Source organism: Neolamprologus brichardi, chromosome 4, assembly GCF_056152115.1.
Source record: "Neolamprologus brichardi isolate AB-2024 chromosome 4, ASM5615211v1, whole genome shotgun sequence".
NCBI classification, from domain to species: Eukaryota; Metazoa; Chordata; class Actinopteri; order Cichliformes; family Cichlidae; genus Neolamprologus; species Neolamprologus brichardi.
Genome location: NC_142107.1, coordinates 21,487,476 through 21,501,593, shown reverse-complemented (window position 1 = coordinate 21,501,593; position 14,118 = coordinate 21,487,476). Strand labels below are relative to the sequence as shown.

The following is a 14,118-nucleotide window of genomic DNA, read 5'->3' as shown; positions in this document are numbered from 1 at the left end:
AACACCTGTTAGCTGAACCCTGTCAGCTCTTCCTTCATGTCAAAAAAAGGCAGGTCTGGCTGCAAACGTGGCAACTGATAAAGTGCAAATTTCAGGCCTCGAAATAGAATTTCAGCACCAGTTGATATCAAAATAGCAACATAATAGTTGAATAAAGAGTTCCTACTTGTAATACAAGCTCTTTTTGTAGCTTAATGTTTGTTAATTAAAAAAGACAAGACTGTTATTTGATCTTTTGTTTTTATTGAACAACTCTGCAGAACAGTGAAGATGGTGACAGTCAAAGTAGCAGAGACATTGTTTGTAGTCCGGGACTTTAAGCAGTCTCTTCCTTGGCAATGCGGTCTTTCTTGAGGGGTCCCTGTGGAAGAGAGAAACAGAACCATCAATCATGTGACAATACTTAGTGGTCTTCCTGTTGGCTCGAAGCAGACGTGTTCCCAGAGAGTGAACAGGGAGCCAGCACAGAGAGGCACTGCTCCCCTGCCTCACTGGAGCTCACTGTGGCACTGGAATGGAACCCAGAGTTCATACTGAAGACTGAACCAGGTTACGAACAGTGCAGGACAACTCAAAACTAATAACTGCCGTGTTACGAAGCTTTTACTTTCAGGGGTCACAGCCTTTAAAGGGGAACTTATTGGGCTCATTTCCAGCTTCACTACTTTATTCATAATTCTAGAGTAGCTTTGCATGGCTCAGATCAAAATCATCCTCACGTCTTATCCTGGGCCTGTCGTCTGCTTAACCCGTCTGAAACTAGCCATTTTAGAACAAAGTCTTACCATGAAAATTTTCTTTTCCTCCATGGTCTGGAAGCGACCATGACCGAACTTGGAGGTGGTGTCGATAAACTTGAGGTCGATCTTCTCCAGGGCACGACGGCTTGTCTGCACCAGCAGAGACTGGAGGGAGAGAGAACAAGAATCAAGTCTTTATATCCCAGATGTTGCTTACCTGACTTTGTCTAAGAAAAGAAAAATCATTCCAGTATGAAACTGGCCAATTACCACAACTAATTGCTTCACTTTAGTCTCACCTTGCGCAGAGTCAGCACCCTCTTCTTGGTCCCCACAACGCAGCCCTTCAACATGACAAAGTCATTCCTCACTTCTCCGTAATGGACAAATCCACCCTGTAATTAAAACACAAGGTCAATCACAGCTTCCAGGCTGGAGTGCTGACACACAAAGTACAGATGTGTCAAAGATCCTACCATGGGGTTGATGCTCTTGTTGGACAGATCGTACTCTGTGGAGGCGTTGTTCTTCACCACCTTTCCGTCCTTCTGGTGGTAGCCCTGACCAATCTTGTAGATCTTCTTGTTGATCTCTGTGCGGTGGTGGTAGCCCTTCTGACCAGCACGGGCCACGGAGAAGGCCACACGGGCAGGATGCCAGGCACCGATACAGGCCACCTTACGTAGACCACGATGGGTTTTGCGAGGCAGCTTCTTTGTGTGCCAACGGCTGGTGACACCTAAGAGTCGAGACATTCAGTCAGAGTCACGATAAATTCAGGTTCAACCAGCAGCTGATGCTGTGAAAGACGCTCGAGTATCTTACCCTTGTATCCGTGACCCTTAGTGACACCAATGATGTCGATCATCTCGTCCTGGGTGAAGACTGTGTTGACAACCACAGCCTGCTCCAGCTTCTCACGGGCCCAGTCCACCTTATCAGAGATGGTGCCTCCGTTCACCTGCACCTCCATGAGATGAGCTTTCTTCTGCCTCAGGGGCAGCATACGCATCTGCAAAGAACAAAGCCTGGTTAGGACAGAAAATATCGGTGTGCTTTTTGAGCACTGCATAATTTTAGCTATGTAGTCTCAGAAGGAAGGCAGCATGGAAGATATCCTCATAGGTTTCGGGCGCCATGCCTGACGCGAGTTCCGTGGTCTCTTCACTGACAGACATTCAAGAAAATCAACTGAAAATCGAGGGAACAAACCAACCTGTGTGTGGCAAATGACACGGATGACCTGGCAGTATTTCTTCATGGCAGCAAAGTCTTTCTCCAGCTGCTTCTTGCCCTCCTCATCCTGCCATTTCTTGCAGTATTTAGTGAAAGCCTTCTTCTTGGACTTGTACCTGAGAGCATGAAGCAACACATAGGTTGGCACAGGTCCTTCATAACCCCAATGAGGGGCAGCGGAAGAACGCAGTGCATAGCTGCTTGCCCTCCCTCCGTGTGGACAGAAGGGCTGTATCAGCTAGTGAGGATTTCGGCTCATGGCGCAGTTTCTAAGAAGCACTTTCCACTGGCCAGAGGAGCCCGGAGCTCATCAGGGCACGGGGCACCTGAGCGGAGCTGCCACAGAGGGCCACCGTGATGTTAGACTCGCTCAGTGAAAATGCAGTTCCTAACATTTCCACCAGCAACTAACATCTGCTTCAAGCACTTTTTCATTGCAACGGGATGAGTTTCATTTTGTCCCCAAGACTCACCAGTTCTTGTAGAAGCGACGCTTGCACTCATCACTCATGTGCTCAGCGAAGACTGTCTTGAAGGAGCGCAGACCACGGGGTGTGTTGACGTAGCCCACGACACCAACCACGATCATGGGAGGAGTCTCCACAATGGTCACTGCCTCAACCACTTCCTTCTTGTTCACCTCTGTAAGAGAAAGCGTCGATTAATTTTGACTAATAATTGATATAACCAGTAACTTCAACTCATTAGATTTGTTTACTCATGGTAGAAACTGCGCTCAGTGCTCGACATTCAGCAAGGGGCTATAGACCCATTCTGTCCGCCCGTCGAGGGACTCATCACAGGCAGAACACCATAACCCTAGACCTTTTTCACTGCAGACGAGGCTTGTTTTACAAAAAAATAAAAATTAAATTAAAATGAGAATGACGGCCGAATAAACTTATTCAGGCTTTTAGTTTGAAAGTCATCTGTATATTGCAAGATCCCCTAGAAAGGTATTAAATACTCACTTCCCCATAGATATAAATGACCATCTACGCAATTACTATCATTGACTACATTTTCTTTGTTAAAAGTATTATTACAGTGACATTTCAACAGAACCTGCCAAATAGTGCTTACTCTGCCATTAATTGCAGTCACTTATTTTTTTTCTCTGGCTGTCAAACTTTCAGGAAATAATTAAAATCTGTGTTTTTCTTTTTAATTCCAAACTTTAACACTAATGCTGAAAAAGTAGGCAATTGGTAGCTTTCATTAACTTTACCACCATCAGCAACAATGATCAAGTTAAGATGCATCGTCATGCATTTATTACACTTGCTTCTCTTGCAGACAGAAGCTAAAGTTGCTGCTGTGAAAAAGGTCCGATCACCAACTATGACTTCTCTTTTTAAAATCGAGGATTTTGCTGTATTAAATTTACAGTCCAGTTGCACTTACTTGAGCCAGGTCTGTCCACCTCCCGGACGATGTGAGTCATGCCGGCTTTGTAGCCCAGGAAGGCAGTCAGGTGAACGGGCTTGCTGGGGTCATCCTTAGGGAAGCTCTTGACCTTACCGCGGTGACGACGGCTCCTCTTGCGGGGCAGAAAGCCCAGGGATCCGTGTCGCGGAGCCGAAAACTTACGGTGGGACTGCCAAGAGTGAAGGAGAAAAAAAAATTAATCTTGTGTATCCAAGAAGTGTCTGTTATACACACGGTTCCTAGCACCTGTAAGATAAATTTTCCACCTAAACCAGCGTGGACTCTCATTTACCACGCTAGATTCGACGTGCTAGCTTAGCTAACCGCCTTTAGCACTTCGCAGCGTGCGGCTGTCAAAACTGAGTCCACACAATAGGAACCCTAGCTTTAAGACAATCCATTTTATCCACAACTTTAATAAAATAGGTTACTGGAGACTGAGGCGGTAATAGGCAAAATAAGTACTTTAAAACGTGGAGAGCGGCCTAATTAACGCAGCCATTTTGGCCCCAGAGTCGCTCAACACGCATACCGAAATCCTATATTTGGGATGAAAATAGCAGTGAAATCTACACAAGACTGTCATAAAATATACACTAAAATCAAACTGCGTTTCTTATACATGTCAAATAGGTGTGATTCATCAGATAGAAAATGGATTGGTGCTCAGAGTACAAGCAGCAAAAGAGGATTGCTCACCATTTCGTCTCCGATCCGATTGAAAGAGGCCCGGTGACGGGCAAAACGCCTCTATATAGCAGAGCAAATATCGCGAGAGTCAGCGTGAAAATCCTCCAAGAAGCTCCACCCCTGATTGGTAACGAGTATCTGTAGTAAAATAAATAAACCACTAGATGCCGCTGTTTGCTTTCACAAATTTTGCGTTACGCTCATACACAGTATGAACAATCTTTTATGTTATACTGGTCATTATTCCGCTATTTACCAGCATTAGGACTTATTAATATTTATACAAGTAGAAATAAGCATTTAGTCCTTATGTTTGCTGCTAATGTGGTGAGGTAAAATTTGTGATTTAATGAGGAAGTACAAGTAAATATTCTAAGGCGGATAGTAAAATGCAGAAAGTAAACAGGAGTACTGGGAGGCTAGTTGCATACAAATAGAGAGAGGCGGCAGAGGAAAAAGCTAGTTGGATGTGAGGGTGGAAACTAAGGAAGATTAAAAGGACTTCTACTGACTGGCTAAGAGAAAACAGGAAGGTGGACAGGAAAGCTCAAGTTGGGAAAGCTGCACGGCAGCATAGGCTAAGGAGATGGAAATGCACTAAAAAGTGAGGAGTGTCTTGAAAGATGGAAAGAGTATTTTGGAGGAGCTGATGAATGAAGAAAATGAGAGAAAGAAGACAGACGGAGGTGCCTGAGGAATGGAGATGAATGGTACCATTGCTGGAGTGGGTGGAGCAGTCAAACAAAAGTGTAAGCAAAGGTTTACTAGATGGTTGTGAGAGCTTCTGTGATGGTTTGGAGATGGTGGCACTAATAAAATGTCAGGCAGCAGAGCAGAAGACTTTATGATTTTCATCAGCAGTGACCAGAATGAAGATTAGAAACGAGTACATCAGAGGGAAAGCTCAGGTCAAATGGTTTGAGGTGCTTTGGACATTTACAGAGGAGGGATAGTAGATACTGGACAAAGGATCCTGAAAATGGAGCTGCCAGGAAAAGAGCAAAACCTTGGAGGTTCATGGAAATATGAGGACATGCAGAGGACTGGTGTAACAGATGCTAGGGACAGGACGAGAGCATCCAGATAATCAGCCAAAGATTTCAAACTTTCTGTTTGGTGATTTAAAAGGAAAATTACTTTTATCCCAAATCAATGTGTGTGCCCATTGGGTAATCTAATAAATAGTGAGCCAACATAACTTAACGCATAAGTGAAATTTTATTAAATAGTAGTCATTTACCACTAGTCATAGGAAATAAGTCACTCATTGCATAAAGATGAAGCCACCTTCAGATTTCGCACATACAAAAAAGAAAACGCACAAAGGACACACAATCACATTTAGCTTGCAATTTAAGGCAGAAATATTTTGTTTCATGACCCAGTGTTTTTGCTCGTTGCAGATAAGAAGTCCAAAACTTTTATGACCAGAAGAGATTTTCTCCTTTTTGTTATTGCTTTTTGTAACAAGTCTCCCAACATTTCTTGGAGACATCTGTGACTTTTGAAAAGTTTGCTGCAGTGGTTTTCACAGAAGATTGTGTCACGTAATTGGAATAATTGTATTATTTATTCCAATAAGGCTTGCTTCAATCTAGCCAAACTAATGTAAGGTTATCCTTGAGAACTCAAAGTATGGCTTTCCTCATTTACAAACATTTTTTTTTAAAAAGCTTAAGTTGCTTTTTTTATGATTTCATTTCACAGCACTTGTTTTGCAAACGTAAGAGTGCTCCGAATCTATCCAGCATACGAACCATATCATTTACTCATCTACACAGCAGATAAATGTCAAAATTGTCATGCTTTACATTGACAGGAAGTCTTCAGGCCTGGAGACACCATGCAGTCTGTCACACAATCCAAAGTGCAGGAAAAGGAATATTTTTCTTTCACCCGATAATGATGCAGTTAATAAGGTTTCCCTCCCCCACTGTCCTGGATAGCAGGTGAGCAGGTTCAGGGTCTTCACTGAGATTTACTCCCCATTTCCTTCGTTTCATTGGAAAAATGAGAGCACAATAAAACTACAATGATTTGGTGCATGTTCCTTTACATAACCACTAAACAACATTTCTATCTTTAAACTTTACTCCATTAATCACACAAAGTTTGTGGTCCCAGAAAATCTCTGCCTGGGATTCAGGCTCCTTATTGTGTCCAGGGATGCGGGGTAAGTGGTGAGGTGGGTGGATCTGCGAAAAAAGAAATCTCCACAAATGGGCTGACTCTTCAAACCTGTCCTGGATTATTCTCTGCATGTTTTGCTGTGACAAACAACCAGCGGCACAGTGACAGCCTTCACAATGCCAGCTGCTCTCGATCAAGGTTCATCTTTTGGAAGAAGGCCTTTCCAAACTCATAGCTGCTTATCATAATAGCGCAGGCTGGGGCCACTTTGATCACCCTGGGCATGAAACCTGGGGAAAATAAACATGTTATTTTTAAGCAAAGCACACATTGTACGTTTCAATTGGCATACAATCGGATAAATATGTACCTGCAAAAAGGCCCCTGTAGCCCAACTTGGCCCGTATTTCCTTCATGATGTGCCAGGTGGATGACGTTCTCTTCACAGAAACTAGAGGGCATAAGAAGAACATCAGTATGTAAATTTCACACAACATAAGTGCCTACATCATGAATGTATGTCATGCGCAGACCTCCCAAAGTGTCCATCTCTCCCAACTGGATCTGTCTGCGAGTCTTCACAACATCGAAGGGCAGCGTCAGGATTGCAGCGATCTAAACACAGCAGACGGAAAGAGTCATAAACTGTGCTATATGCAATATGACTAAGTGCCAGTTTAGTTCAGGGCTACACAGGAAACATGTACTCAGCAATGATTGGTTTACTGGGCAGTAAGAGCCATCACAAAAGGAGTTATTGAAGTTAGATACACATCTGCATGAATGTTTTACAGGCAGCAAAGTTCGACTTTTAGTTTTATTCCCTTAAACAATGGATCTGTAGAGTTTCAGACTCTTAATGTTTCTGCACAAAGATCAGTCCATAAAGAAAAAACAACAGTGCAGTATTGCAGACATTAGTGTATGTTACGTGGATTTCCACCATGATTAAAAGTTCTTTTTTCATGAATTGCAGTAGATGTTAGCTGCACTTGAAAGGAAACTATTTACATCACAAGTTGGGTAATTATTGCTCGAGTAACATCATGGTGTGAATGTGTGACCGACACTGGCCTGATTCCCCCAAGTTATCCAATGCAGTCTCTCAGACTTTGGTATCAGGTGCTTTAGTGTTATAAAGTCATTCACATACATTTATGAGCACGGTAATCGCAGTAGGCGAGCAAAAGAAAGCACTGTTTTCCATAGCGGCACATTTTTTAGAGTTTATTATCATTTGGGTTCAAGCAGAAACTAACTCTGCTTCAGTGATATCAGTACAGGTGTCAGATATCCTAACATTTAACATGCTTAACAACTGTAACAAAGGGCAGGTGTGCAGAGTACTCACTGCTCCAGAAACAGCTCCTGCAGTAAAGCTGATAGAGAAGTTGGCCTGAGGAACTTCAGACTGTTCACAAAGCCGGGCCTTCACCATTTCATAGTTAAACCAGTACAAAGCTGCAAACACAGAGATTGGTAATTTGTTACTTTGGTCCACATTAGAGTCAAACTACTGTCTTTTCAGCTGCTCTTCTGTGGATTTATACATTTAGCAATTCTCTGAAATTAACCAACACTTAACTTTGACCAGTACGAGCTCCTCTTGGCTGCAAACTCAAAAGAAAGAACTCCAAACATCAGCAGCAAGCTAGAGAATTTATGGGAGACAATCGCTCTCCGTGTCCCAATTACCAGGACAAAGAGCAGCATAAATTGACGTTTTACTTCCTCCTTATCAAAATAGTTAAATGAAGTGGAAATGGAAGCCTTACAGTCAATAAATACAGGTAAAGATCAAATCTATTCTGCAACTCAAATGCAGTGCAGTAAAAATTAAGCACAATGCTACACCTATTTTGTTACCAGGGGGCCTCGATAAGATTTTCAAGGCGAAAAGGGTCAGAGGTTATTATGGGAGACTAACTAAATCGAGCGTCTAGGATAAATTTTGTCCTTGTCAAATCCGTGGAGCTAATTTATGATTTATGGCAGTGAGCTTCATAAGCTTATGGTTATGAGGCTTCTGGAAGAGTTTCGTGGATGACAACAAGGAAAGAGTCCTATTTTAACAAAAAGACGTCTGTTTAGAACAGACGGAAGGTATCAAATAACAATGCTGCAGGAGTGGTTAGACAAATTTCTGTGGCGCACTGGTAGGGATGGGTACCGAAAACCAGTTCTTGTTGAGAACCGGTTCCCATTGTTTCAATACCTTGGAATTGTTTGCCATTTTGGCAAACGATTCCCTCATCGATTCCAGTCGCCCTGAATGACGTCACCACGTTGCGGAGCGTCATTTACCTGGCAGGAAACATGGCGGCTCAAACGCTCAAAAGTTTGGTCATACTTTACGAGAACGGATGACAACAGGGCAACTTGCAATACTTGCAAAGTAGATATTTCATTTAAGGGAGGAAACACTACGAATATGCAAAAGCATTTGCTCACAAAACACACGATGACCTTAAACGAATGTCGTGTTTTTAATTCCGCTCCGGACTCGTGAATCTCAACCCAGCAGCAGCGGTAACAGGTAAGGTAGCAGGTAAATAATCAACTAACAGTGCATATTATGTTAGCGCGACCTGCCATTACTGTGCATTTAGGTGACCGTGATGAGAGAGTCAGACTTAGTCTGGCTCAGATGCTGGCAGTTCTCGCTGCAGTCTACCGGTAGCGTCTCCTTTCAGGCCAGGACAGACGAATGTCACCGAGCAGTGACTTAGTTTGTGGTCCAAGGCTTGCACTCATTTGCCACAGCAGATGCCCCCGATTTTCGGTAAGTGAATGTGTTTAATTGTAGGCAGGGACATTACTGGATATTCTTGTGTAATTGCTACAGAATAATTGATGTTATACTTTGTTATTGCTACAGAAGAATATTTATTTTACATTTACAATTTTTTTCCTGGGGACCCTGTGACACCCCATTGAAGAGCTGTAGGCTGTGGATCTCTTAAGATCTCACTGTTGGGTTTGTAAGACCATGTTACTCCTAAATTTCTATCTTGTTCAAAGAGAAGATATAAAACAAAGTTCTAAGCTAATCGACCTTAGTGTTCTCCTTTTTAAAAAAGAATCAATAAGAGAATCGATAAAGAATCGGAATCGTGAAAATCTTATCAATACCCATCTCTACGCACTGGCATGATAAGTGTAATCAACATGATGTGTCTCACCTGAAAAGGGTACATCTCTGAGAACAGTGGGTCCCCAGCCCCTCCACAGGGACAGAAGTCCATTCTGGGCCACAGCAGAGCGGATACATGTCCGCAGCTCGCTGTAGGACAGCTGACGGGACTGCATCTTGGTCCTGACCAGTTCCAGTGGGCAAATCACTGTCACGGCTCCCACTGCAAAACAGACACAAAGGTTTCACTTAAAGACCACTGTCAGTACTTTGCTGTGATATCTGTGTGGGGAGTTTTTGTTTTATTCCATGCACTTACATCTGGCAAGACCCCCAGCAACAAGAGGGACATGACTGCCCTGAAGACCCACACCGAATCTCAGGAAGTCCCGCAACTGGTCGTAGCAGGTGAAGTAAATGACAGTGGCAGGTACTGCCATCACCCTGTTAACATAAACAAACAAAGGTTTCAAACAGAGGAACTGTACAATTTGTGCCATATCAATGGAAAGTTCTCATAATTGGGGGCGACCGTGGCTCAGGGGGCTGGGAAGCGCATCTGTAACCGGAAGGTCGCCGGTTCGATCCCCGGGCTCTCTGTCCTGGTCGTTGTGTCCCTGGGCAAGACACTTTACCCTACTGCCAGAGGGGCCGATGGCGCAATATGGCAGCCTCGCTTCTGTCAGTCTGCCCCAGGGCAGCTGTGGCTACAACCGTAGCTGCCTCCACCAGTGTGTGAATGCGAGAGTGAATGAATAGTGGAATTGTAAAGCGCTTTGGGTGCCCTGAAAAGCGCTATATAAATCCAATCCATTATTATTATAAGATTATAATAATATGCAAATTTTTTACTAGAATGAGACTGATGTGTCAGAGGTACTAAAATGCAGCTTTGGCGCAAGGAAGTACTTTATTAGACCAAGTTCTGCTATTTATTTTTTGTTTTTTAATTTCTTCTCTTTTCTCCAAGACACTCCCGGTTTCCTTTTCTCTAAAACTCAGTGATATTTAATTCAGTTGAAGCTATGCACATTCAGTGCAATGCTCCAAATACTACACTCTTTCAAAATAAAACTGTACTTACTTAAAGTTTAAGAAATTTAATTCTGAATTTAGGTCTCCTTACACTTCAGTTCTGTGTCTATTCTACGAGTACTGAAACTTTACCAGATGTTACTCACAAAGTTGGTGGTAGCCCGCTCCACAGAGAGCGAAGACCTTCATGGCGAGTGATTTTCACAAATGCATCCTGTCGCACAAACAAAAAAGAGAGCTTATATGATGTTAATTGTAAACCAATTGTAGGAAAATCAAAGCCACTAATGCATGACTACTCACAAGAGTCCCGCTGAACTGAGTCGGCTTTTTGTACCAGCTGGTGCAACTGGTTCTATTCTGACAGACATAGATGTGATCCATCAGCCCATTACAATACAGGAAACACTTCCCTGTGAGGAGGAACATGAGGTGGTCAGAGGAAGAGAAAACCACACTCAGATTATTAGCTATTAAAAAGACAAACAAACAAAAAACAACTATGATTAAAAAACAAAATTAGCACATCTCACAATAGCAATGTGAAGCTACAAGTGTTTCCTAAACTGAGTCACACAAGCCTTCACACAGGAGAGAAATGTCATTAATAATACAGGCAAGAGCAATGACCGCACAGCTGCTCTGTAAACAACATAGTCCGGTCCTTGCCTCTGCCTGTTTATTTAGTGCCGATTACCGAGAAACCTTTCAAATAAAGTCTAAAAGAAAAACATGAATGTATTTACAAGGGGAACTTTCTGTTTTCACTACCAGAAGACATTTGTTTTTAAAGCACAAAACCAGGTATGCTAAGCTACATCCGATCGAGTGTTAGCAACGGCGGGGCAAATACTTACACTTGGAATGACGTGAGACACCGTCCCACGGAGCAGAAAAAGACGCTGAAGCTATGAAACGAAGGACAGAGCACACACACAGGAGGTCAGGTTTAGTGGGGTTAATGTTAAGAGCAAAGCATCACAGTAAAACATGTTAAAAGCAAACTCAGTAAACCACAAAAGAACAAGAGGTCCTACCTTGGTGGAACGGTGTCTGCTGAGCCTGCAGCCTGATCTTCACAACGTCTAGTGGCGTGACTGCAAACACAAGAATGAATTTAGTTATCACAACCACACAAGAGCTGATAAACAATTAACTGAGTGCCAATGCTAAGACACAGAGAACAACTCCAGCCTTTGTTTCTTTCTCACCAAACAGAGATGTGATGAGGGCTCCAGTGCCAGAGGCCAGCATCTGCTGCACTGGAGAGATCGCAGCCACGGGGCCACTGACGCCTCGCTCGCCCATCCTGCCAACCTGTCAAGACCAAGAGAAACAGCGTGTCACACCAAGGTTTCAATCACATTAATATTTAAAACCATAGCTTTAAAAAAAATGCTCTCCACCCTTAAAAAATTTGTAGTGGTTCAAACATGGTCTTGCACTCAAACTAATTGATCAATTATCAGCAGCAGTTTGAGATTAATTTAATAGTTGTTATTCAATAACCTGTCTAATCCTTGCAGTTCTGGAGTCAAGAATAGTGTAGTTATGTTGTAATACCCATCTTGAAAAATAAACTACAACTAAAAGTTTTCAAACAATAAAAACTTGGGTCAAAAAGCTAAAAAAGCAAATCTAAATGTGAAATTTAAAAGTATAATTACACATGTGTGAGAATGTAAACTGAGATAACACGAGGTGTATATTAACTAAACTTGACAGAGCTGCCTTACCATTTTACACAACACTATCTCCCTGTTATGTAAAACTGTAAGGAAGGAGTGTCAGTGACTCAAAGGATCAGTAACCACACAATGAGTTTGCAGTTGGATCAGTATCCGGTTAGATCACAATTCCTATTGTGTGACTCCTGCTCCTGAGAGCCTTCAAATTAGTGTCACTAAAACCCTTTTTAAAAGTCTTTTCAAGTTTTACATGGGGCGATCGTGGCTCAAGAGTTGGGAGTTCGAGCCCCGACTCGGACAGTCTCGGTCGTTGTGACCGAGCCCCGACTCGGACAGTCTCGGTCGTTGTGTCCTTGGGCAAGACACTTCACCTACCGCCTACTGGTGTTGGCCAGGAGGGCCGATGGCGCAATATGGCAGCCTCGCTTCTGTCAGTCTGCCCCAGGGCAGCTGTGGCTACAACTGTAGCTTGCCTCCACCAGTGTGTGAATGTGAGAGTGAATGGGTAGATGACTGGACGTGTAAAGCGCTTTGGGGTCCCTAGGCGGGACTAGTAAAAGCGCTATACAAATACAGGCCATTTACCATTTACCATTTACCATTTACAGAATTTGTATTCGTCTTCATGCATTGCAAAGAGTTAAACTGTCATAAAATGCTCAGAATTCACTCTGAGAAGCTTGAATTTAAGGAAATTAAGAAATATAAACCAGACAAAACTGGAAGCCAGGTTTTTTTTTTTTGGCTTATTTATATGATGATAAAAAGAAACAACTTAAAGGAAGTGGAACATCTGGAGGAGGAAAAGCACTATTATTGACAGTATTTCAGTTCATTGTTAAGACCCAGTTCATCATTTCTATTTGACACACATTTAAGTGCAAAAAGAGTAGGAAGGGTGAGTCTACAGTAGGTGGAGTTGTTAAAGCATTATGATAACTTATCTATAACACGCATGCCTCGCCTTCTTGCCCACTCCTAAATGATGGAGCATGTTGCAGAAAAAAAAAAAACCCAGACAACTTTGTTTAAACAAAATAAAGTTAAAGAAAACATGCACTGCATTGTGAAAACTTCCTTACTGTGTAGTTGACCTCTGCTTCCTTGGCTGAACTTTATTATAGTTTAGAGTGACAAGAATAGCCCTCAGTCTTGGTCTTCCCAATAAGCTTCTTTGTCTGGCCAAGTCTCCTTCCACCAAGTGTCCACAACACACATGCAGCTCAACAGCTCCTTCTCCCTCTTTAATCTCTCTTACACAATGCTGCATGTATAATTCTCACGTCTGACGCCAGATAAACATTTCACATGTGCTGACAGAACATGAGAAACTGCAGATTACATGCTTCTCTGCAAACAAAACAAAACAAAAAAAACTGCTGCACAACACAGCGGATGCACGAAGACATCGCGTGCTGGGACATTGTGTTCTTTTCCTCACTTAAGTTAGCTGACTTTGGTTGTAATAAAATTAAAACATCTGAAGTCCAGATAGATAAGAGGAGGAACAGCTGCCTTTCATGATGATTAAATGTGATCACATTCACTGAAGCAAACCTTTCTGAAATGTGCTGTCAGCCACCTGCGTTTCACTGCACATTATCTGAGTCACTAGCTAGCTAGCTGTTTACAAGCGACGTTTCTCACCTCTGCTTTAGCTATGAGCGTTGCCGGGAAACACACAGGTGTCTTCACCCATATCAGTTAAGAGCTACACCATTCTGCCGTGCTTCCTCTGATTATTCGGGTGCTCCGCCGTGGATAACCCGTAAACATCTTATTGGAGGCAGCTTAGCTCGCTTTAGAGTGCAGGTTACAAGCTGTGCACGTCGACTTCATAATCATGAACGCGCAGTCATGGGCGTATCATAACCGCAGGAGGCTTGTGCGCATGATTTGTAGATCCAGACTGATCAGGAATGGACTCGCTTGGCCCCGCCCCCCACTGTCGCTACCGTTGCTTTGGCGCCACCTGGAGGACCCATTGCACTTCGCTGACACATGGAAACCGGTTTTTCCGGTAGTCGGGCGTATCCTG

General features: G+C 43.0%; 2 protein-coding genes and 2 non-coding genes across 5 annotated transcripts; all 4 read right to left on the bottom strand.

The window, feature by feature from the left end:
* Positions 1 to 223: 223 nt before the first annotated feature.
* Positions 224 to 4,165, bottom strand: rpl3 (ribosomal protein L3). Its single transcript, XM_006803061.3, has 9 exons — positions 4,104 to 4,165; positions 3,381 to 3,573; positions 2,450 to 2,618; positions 1,957 to 2,092; positions 1,566 to 1,752; positions 1,217 to 1,479; positions 1,040 to 1,135; positions 786 to 905; positions 224 to 361 (listed from the first exon to the last, which is right to left on the bottom strand). The coding sequence occupies exons 1-9, from the start codon at positions 4,104 to 4,106 to the stop codon at positions 317 to 319; spliced, it is 1,212 nt and encodes a 403-aa protein (XP_006803124.1). The 5' UTR covers positions 4,107 to 4,165; the 3' UTR covers positions 224 to 316.
* On the bottom strand, positions 433 to 565 carry LOC118455126 (small nucleolar RNA SNORA54). Its single transcript, XR_004844030.1, has one exon. It is a non-coding gene; the product is annotated as a small nucleolar RNA SNORA54 (small nucleolar RNA).
* On the bottom strand, positions 1,825 to 1,916 carry LOC118455128 (small nucleolar RNA U83B). Its single transcript, XR_004844032.1, has one exon. It is a non-coding gene; the product is annotated as a small nucleolar RNA U83B (small nucleolar RNA).
* A 1,124-nt stretch (positions 4,166 to 5,289) lies between the features above and the next one.
* slc25a39 (solute carrier family 25 member 39) lies at positions 5,290 to 13,974 on the bottom strand. 2 transcript variants are annotated; one of them, XM_006803059.3, is made up of 12 exons: positions 13,728 to 13,974; positions 11,604 to 11,709; positions 11,430 to 11,489; positions 11,250 to 11,300; positions 10,696 to 10,805; positions 10,539 to 10,606; positions 9,677 to 9,801; positions 9,407 to 9,580; positions 7,576 to 7,685; positions 6,758 to 6,839; positions 6,595 to 6,675; positions 5,290 to 6,514 (listed from the first exon to the last, which is right to left on the bottom strand). In XM_006803059.3, the coding sequence occupies exons 2-12, from the start codon at positions 11,698 to 11,700 to the stop codon at positions 6,396 to 6,398; spliced, it is 1,077 nt and encodes a 358-aa protein (XP_006803122.1). In that variant the 5' UTR covers positions 11,701 to 11,709; positions 13,728 to 13,974; the 3' UTR covers positions 5,290 to 6,395. The 2 variants fall into 2 exon arrangements, with proteins under 2 accessions (XP_006803122.1, XP_006803123.1); XM_006803060.3 differs by lacking the exon at positions 11,250 to 11,300.
* Positions 13,975 to 14,118: the final 144 nt, after the last annotated feature.